The sequence below is a fragment of the Gracilinanus agilis genome, chromosome 3, assembly GCF_016433145.1.
Source record: "Gracilinanus agilis isolate LMUSP501 chromosome 3, AgileGrace, whole genome shotgun sequence".
NCBI lineage: Eukaryota > Metazoa > Chordata > Mammalia > Didelphimorphia > Didelphidae > Gracilinanus > Gracilinanus agilis.
In genome coordinates this window covers 614,674,538-614,682,188 of record NC_058132.1, presented here as the reverse complement: position 1 = coordinate 614,682,188, position 7,651 = coordinate 614,674,538, and the positions used below count along the sequence as shown (strand labels likewise).

Below are 7,651 nucleotides of genomic sequence, written 5' to 3'. Positions count from 1 at the left end.
TCTCTCTCTCTCTCTCTCTCTCTCTCTCTCACTCTCTCTCTCTCTCTGTCTCCATCTCTGTTTCTGTCTCTGCTTTCTGTCTCTCTCTTTGTCTCTCTGTCTTGCTCTGTCTCTCTGTCTCTTTGTCTCTATCTCTTTGCCTGACTCTGTCTCTTTCTGTCTCTCTCTCTGTCTGCTCTTGACCTTGGTGAGGATTTGCTAATCCTCACTAGTCATAGGTCCAGTTAGGAAGAAAGAAAAAGAAATCTTGCATTGTTTTTCTCATAACTAAATGCATCTTGGATTTCACCGATTCAGAAGTCCCTTCTGGTAATACAGTTGGCAGCCCATCCATGGCTGCCCAGCCTGTGCAGCAATTGCCTATGAGTTCCTAAAGGTTTGCCATGGTGGAGTGAGAGGGAGTTGGTTCATCCAACAACCTGTGGTTCTTCCTTGCTTTCTCCTGACTCATGAGTGTGTCAGGGGAGCACTCCAGCTGTCCACCTGTCATCCCTCCCATTCTGTAACCAGCTCATCTTCTCATCATCATGAAATTTCTCCATTGCATTCATTACTCTTATTTGTCATCACAGTTACTCCTTGGCTATGTATTCTATGCTATAGCCTGCTTGTCCACTGTGCCTTTGGACTTTGGCCTCTGGAAGGTATTTTTCGCTGCTCGGAGGCAGGAGTCTCTTGCTGCTCTATACCAGCACCTCCAAAATATCAGTAATAAAAAGACTGGTTTTGTCTCCATGAAAATTTATACACACATACACATATATAGGTATAGTACATTTAACTTTTCCAGGTGCTGTTAACTCTCTATGATCTCATTTGACCTTTATAACCACACTGAGAGATGGTCCTAATTGTACCATTTTTACTGAGGAAGAAAGTAGGGCGAAGAGAAAATAAGTGATTTGCCCAAGGTCAAACAGCCAGGAAGCAATAGAGAAGATAAGACCATAAAGCAGGTCATCAGGTTCCTAGTTCTGTGCTCTTTGCTCTCACCCGTTAGAGGATAGTGCTGCTTTCTTCCTACTAAAAGTACCTAAGAGGTTGACTCAGCACTTAGTCCTTTTGCATGTTCTTTATTTAATAGCAAAATGCATTGAAATAGAAGTCCTCAGGCCTTATTAGTTCCCCTCTGTATCTACCAGCCTCTGGGTAAGAAACCATATGTGTGTGTGTGTGTGTGTGTGTGTGTACACAGATGTGTGCACATGCTTTTATCTTGACCTTGGCACCTTGGCAGTCTCTGCTGTGCGTGACAAGCTGGGAAAAGAGGCTTTCCAGCTTGTTTCTGATGGCAGCCTTCGCATCTGGCATCTGGTGGGATATCTAAATTGCATATTTGATGGTGCAGAAGGTAATTCTGCCTGGATGGGTGATGATCTCTGCCAATGTGCATTAGTACATTCCTGGGAGTAGGAATCGAATCAATCTGAGTCTCTCTCTCTCCTTCTCCCTCTCTCCTTCCCTCCCTCCCTCCCTCTCTCATTCTCTCTCTCTCTCTCTTTCTCTCTCTCTCTCTCAGACAGAGGAGGAAGAGAAGGAAGAGAGAGAGAGAAGGAGACCCCACACATATCCACACAGACAGAAATAGAGACAGAGAGAGAGCATAAGACAGTAGTTCTTACAATGAAGCTGGTGAGGTCTCCTGACTAACACTTGCGAGTTAGGACCTGGGGTTTCATTTCCTTTTTTGACTTCTTATTTGCTGGGTGAGTTTAGGCAGATAACATTATATCTTTAAACCTTTGTTTCCCCTTTTCTGAGTGTAAGGAGCAGAAAGATGAGGTAGAGATATTTAGGAATAATTCTCATCTAGGAGAAGGACCCTCTGGAAGAAAGGGAATGGGTTAGATGTTCTTTGAAAATGCCCATATGGCCCCCAAGAAGAACATTTCTTGGGATTCTTTGAGTCAGTCCAATGAGGCAATGGATTCCATGCCACAGGCTAGCCCCAGGACAGGGGAATGGGAAGGAGAGCAGTTTGGCAACTCTCCGGAGTCTTGCTCTTTGGGAAGGGAAATGGAGAAAAGCAAATGGAAAACAGAGGGGAATTATTTCAGGGCTCCCTTCCCATGTTGTCACATCCAGATTGCCATCCGAAGAGCAGGAGTGTCCTTGGGGTGGAGCTGCCCTGTGAAAACTTCATGTTAGTAGAGGTGATTGGGGCAGACTTGAAAGAGGGAAAGACAGAAAACAGGGGCCATGGAGAAGTTGACTTTGGGGGTAGCATTGGATAAATTTGGAGGCTCTGAAGAGCCCTGATACATCCTGGGGGGCTGGAGGGTGTTAGGGGTAGAAACTCTTCATGTTTGAATAGGGCCTCCTTAGAGACTCAGTACATGATGTTGCATTCTTCCCTCTTTCCAAGAGTTTTTCCCTGGGGCCAGATGTTGCATGTTAGTTGATGCTGTTGTCCTGGTAACTGCCTCCCCCTTCCTATTGCTTTCTCTCGCTCCTATGAAAGGAAGCAGTGGCCATCTGCTTCCAGGGGTTGGAAAGAGTTGACATCTGTTTCAAGAATCAACCCTGTTGTGCTCTTGGCCAAAGCTCAGTCCTTGATCAGAGATCACTGGGCGGAGGTCTGTTTCCAGTCAGAATAGATTGCCCAGCAGCCTGGCAGGAAGAGACACGAGTGTGGGAGAGTTGGACAGAAGGGATGCAGAGCACATAAGCCCTGGTCCTGTTCAGCCCACTGACCTTAGATGCAGTGAGTTCTCCATAGAGTCACACCTCCAAGTTTGTTTTTTTTAACAATGTGCTTTTGGAGAGACCAGCTCCCTCAATGCGTGCCTGTCTCCCCTAACTTCTGCCATTACTTCCAGGGGTACAAGCTCGGGAAAAGCAGACAACAGAGCCCCCTCCCCCACTTCGGAAACGAGCAGCCAGTGATGGGCAGTATGAGAACCATTCTCCAGAGCCCACCTCCCCTCGGAGTCCTGGGCTACGGTCGCCAGTCCAGTGTGTTTCCCCAGAGCTGGCCCTCACCATTGCCCTCAATCCAGGAGGACGGCCCAAAGAGGTGAGAATTGATTAGATATAATTCTCTGGGTAGGGATGTGCCAGTGGGCCTGCTCTGCTGAGGGCTCGTTAAAAGTGAACTGAGAAACATTGTGATTGACTCGTCTCATTCGTGCTCAAAGCCCAAGCATGTCTCCATCTTTGCGGATTTTCTATTCCTTAATCATAGATCAGCATGACATGCCGCTACCATCAAGTTACCCTGGTGTAGCTAATAAGTAGGAATTTGGCGTATCTCAATTCTGTTTTGTATGTCCCAAGTACCTTTCTTTTTCACAAATTCTTACCTCCTTTGTCCTACTGAAGGGACTTTTTATACCTCCATTGGGCAACTCCATGTGCTGGATCCAAGAAGAGTTGCCCATCCTTCAGTTGGAGCCAAAAGGGGCAATGGTGTTACGTAAAAGACTTTTAGGTATTACCGCTCCTAGGCAGGAACACCACTTAGACTAGCCCATGCACGTGGGCAGTGATCCTATTCTGAATTGGCTATAGATGGATGGCTTGGGTTTTTGGCTATGGCTCAACAATGGCCTTGCAAATAAGGACTCACCTGCCGGCCCCATTATGAGTATTTCTTTTCACTGGACTGATTTGGTTCAACTTTATCAAATTCCCAATGGGAGATCAGCCTGGGAATTTTTGACATTTTTGGTGGGCTTGTTGACTTGAATTGCAATTATTTGTCTAGCTCTCTGAAAAGTTTAGCTCCTTATTGTTTGGGATGCCTTAACTGATGTTTTCCATCTTCTCCATAGCCCCATCTGCATAGCTACAAAGAGGCTTTTGAAGAAATGGAAGGGGCTACCCCGGCCAGCCCACCTCCCAGCGGTGGTGAGAACTCTCCCCCAACCCCTGACTTCCCTGTGTCGCCTCAAACCCCTTATGTCAACCTTAGCTTGTGTAAGTGTTCTGGCTCTGGGAGATGGAGGGAATTGGCTGATGATGTGGGCTGAGTCTGCTGAGGCTGGGCGGGGGTTAGTCTCAAGTCCAGCTTTAAAGCCAGCCATCTTTCTCATCCCCATGGCTCACTTCCCTCCACCCTTGCTCCTGACACTTTTCCCTTCCCATCATTTCTCAGCCTCCATGCCTTCATTCTAGTCCGTGGTGCTCAGATTTGGGATAATTCCATTATGGCTGCGATAGCCACCCCAGGCCAGAACAAAGCAAACTCTAGTTCACTGACTGCTGAACCACTAGTTCCCCAATTTCATGGGATTTCATAACTATCTTAGGGCCATCAGCCAGTCAATAAACATTTATTAAGTGCCTTCTACTTGCTAAGCTCTGGGTTAATCTCTGACAATACAAAGAAGGGCAAAAAAGAGCCCATAGCCTAATGGGGAGATGCATACAACTCTATACAAGCATATTATATACTGGATGAATTGGAAATAATCAACAAAGGGGACACTAGCATTAAGTGGAATCAGGAAAAGCCTCCTGTAGAAGGGGAGGTTTTAGCTGGGACTTAAGGGAGCCAGAGAGAAAGGAATGAGGAGAGAGATCATTCCAGGCATTGTGGCCAGCCAGTGAAAATGCTTGGAGTTAAGAGATGGTGGGTTTTATTTGAGGAACAGCTAGGAGGCCAAAGCCACCATATTGGAGGAGGTTTAAGAAGTAAGAAGACTGGAAAGGGTGTGTGTGTGTGGGGGGGGGTCAGGCTTTGAATGGCAAAAAACAGGATTTCCTATTTGATCCCAATGGTCCTATTGGAGCTTATTCAGTAGGTGAATGGTGGGAGGGCAAAGAAAAGGAAGAATTTCTTAAGATTTTTTTTCCCTGCCTGACTTAAACCTCAGGACTTGGGGCTTTCTCTCATCTATAAGCTGGTGTTTGTTTTGAAGTCTGAAATTTTCTCTCTTCTTACCTTTGTTTGGGGATTCAGAACCCACCATGGGCTCCCTTCTCTTTTAAGTCATAAAATCCAAAGGTTTCAAGCTGAAAGGTGCCTCAGAGAGGATTTAGTCTAATTTCCCTCACTTAGCAGGTGAAGAAAATTAGGACCCAAAGAGGTGATGTCAGGAAGAGCTTCTGTGGTCCTTAAATTCTTCCCTTTTCTTTAAACCTGAAAGAGAAGCCCTGAGACTTTCAATCAAGACTTGGGAGAGAAGTTAAAACTTTCTTTTTCTAGAGGCAGGAGCTAGGGAGAATGCAGAAGAACAAATAATTGTTTTGGAGGGTCTTAGACTGACAATTGGGACCAAATTTGTAACTTGCAGTTACTTGTCAAGTTATTATTGTCCACTGGTCTCTGAAGCTAACAGCTTTTGACTAGGGGGCACTTCTGTGGGGCTAGATGTGTGTGAGGAGTGGGATGAGTGTTGGGAAGGTGTGGAGAGGAGGGGAACGTTGGCATAGAAGCCCCTGTCAGTGGCTCATTATTAGAGTGGCTTGGTCATGGTTCTACCAGTAGAAATGGACCCTCCTGTTGGCATAAATGCCTATGGGTAGGTGACCATCTATGGCCAATCCGTCAGGAAAGCAATGCTTTGAATCCTGAGATCGTCCCAAAAAGTCTTCAATCTCCGGCCATCTTGAAAGAACTGTTTCCTTCACCCACACACATCCTTCCAGTTCCTTTCTGGCATGGAAAGTCGGGGTGGTTGTCAAAGCTGGAGGCACTGGAGCTGAGGTCGAGGGGCTTTTGCCCTGAATGGTCAGTTTTTCTTCTACTCTTGTGTTCTTCCCTCCCCCCTCAAGGGCCAGCCGTGGGTGATCCAGAGAGGAGAATGTAGAAGTCAGAAATTTTTTAAATGCAAAAAGTCAAGGAGAGAATAAAGAAGGCGGAGAAATGTGGGGAATTTTCCTTTGGGGAAGCAAAAGAGTTTGCCTATCTCGTGCCTCCTCCACTCCCCTCTACCACCGTAGGAGAAAGGGCTGGATTGTTGGAGAATGCAGACTAAGGGAGATGGAGGTCATCGAGAAGAAGGAGGAAAAGAGAGGGACAGGCTGAGATATTTCCCCGACTCTCCTTTTCTCACACCTACACTCCTATACACACATGCCTACATGTGTGCCATCCATATCAGCCAGTTCTACTGAATGAACAAAACAACCACCATCTTCCCTTCCCCACCATTCTCATTTGGCCATCTCTCTCTGGGATCCTTCCACCGTTCCCCTGCTATATGGAGAGTGTAGAGCCGCCATATACATGCCTGTTTGTGCCATGCTGTGCCCTTGGCTCTGTGTGCATGGCAATGAGGGAGGATCTCTGGGCATCTGTCTCTTTTATTGTTGTCCGTCTCGAGGGCACCTAAGGACAGTGAGTGAGGACAGGGAAGGTGTGTGTGTGTAATTGTGTGCCTGGATTCATGTTACACCACCATCGCTCATTTGCATCCATGTGTTGTCATCATGATATATATATGTATGGACCTCCGTATGGGACTCCATAGATTACTTTTATTTCCTGCTTTTAAAAGTTGGACTTTTCCTATTCTGTTGTTTCCTGCTTTGGGGGGATGCCCTGGGGCTGGGAGTCATGGGGTTTGGAGAACCAGTGGAAGGAAGCAGCATATTCTGTGTGGTCCAAGGTGGATGGAATCGGCTAAGTCTCTTAAGGCTGTTTTTGTTTTGAGTTAGAGGGTGGGGAGAGAGATAAGGTCCCAAGGCCTCTCAGGGTACTGATATCTGCTTAATATAGTTAATTGTCCTCAGCACTGGTGTCCTTAGGTCGCAGAAGCTTTGCCAAGCTCTCGATAACCCTGGTGTAGGGGAAACAAAGCTCATTTTTTTTTAACCTTCCCTCAGAGGCGTGCTGGGAAATGTGGCCCCTGTGACTTCAGAAACCTTCTCAGGACTGCATATAATAACCACCTTTCAAGTTAGCTTAGAGTCTGGCCGTGTCTTTGGCTGAGGCCAAAGCTAAAAGCCTTTTTCGACCTTGAGTGTTATGTGAAACTTCTAAGCTGAACAATCGGCTTGGGTCTGGAGACGAGGGTTCTTTGTCCTTAAACCAATGTTCCAGGCACAGCATTAGAGAGAAGGGCTTACTTCCCTAGTTATAGGGGTCTCTGGGAGTACCCAGAAGTCTTGTCTTGGGGAGCACACCCTACTCTGGAGTCTCTTCTGCTCTGACATGACCATATGTGGTCAGGAATACCAGAGAACCCTCTACTAAGGATACTGGTCATAGATTTAGAGCTAGTCTACTTGTCCATTCCCCTCATTTTATTTAAAAAAAATAAAAAAAGAACCTTTACCTTTTCAGGGCAGCTAGTTGGTTCAGTGGATTGAGAGCCAGGCCAAGAAACAGGAGATCCTGGGTTCAAATTTAGTCTAGCTGTGTGACCCTGGGCAAGTTAAAACACCAGGTGCCTAGCCCTTACTGCTCTTCTGTTTTGGAACCGATTGGAACCATTATTTAGTATAATTCTAAGACAGAAGCTAAGGGTTTAAAAAGAAAGAATAGGTAGGAATTCATCAGGTAGAGAGTGGGTAGAGGGCATTCCAGGTATAAGGACTGGCTTGACTGAATAACAGTGTGGAGACAGGAGGAATACAGGGAACTGCCCAGTTTGGCAGGAACATTAGGGTATATGACTGGAAGGGAGAAGCCCTATAGATAACCTTGTGCCCTTACAACAGTTTACTGAGTTCTTTCTTTCTCTTCTTTCTCTTTCTTCCTTTC

At 46.3% G+C, this 7,651-nt stretch overlaps 1 protein-coding gene across 1 annotated transcript in view; it reads left to right on the top strand.

Moving 5' to 3' along the window:
* The window catches only part of TNS1 (tensin 1), a 141,288-nt gene that overhangs the window by 96,585 nt on the left and 37,052 nt on the right, over positions 1-7,651 (top strand). The window contains exons 12-14 of the mRNA XM_044669432.1: positions 2,820-3,016; positions 3,774-3,881; positions 5,631-5,650. Coding sequence (XP_044525367.1) covers positions 2,820-3,016; positions 3,774-3,881; positions 5,631-5,650 — 325 coding nt within the window. The remainder of the gene's footprint in view (positions 1-2,819; positions 3,017-3,773; positions 3,882-5,630; positions 5,651-7,651) is intronic.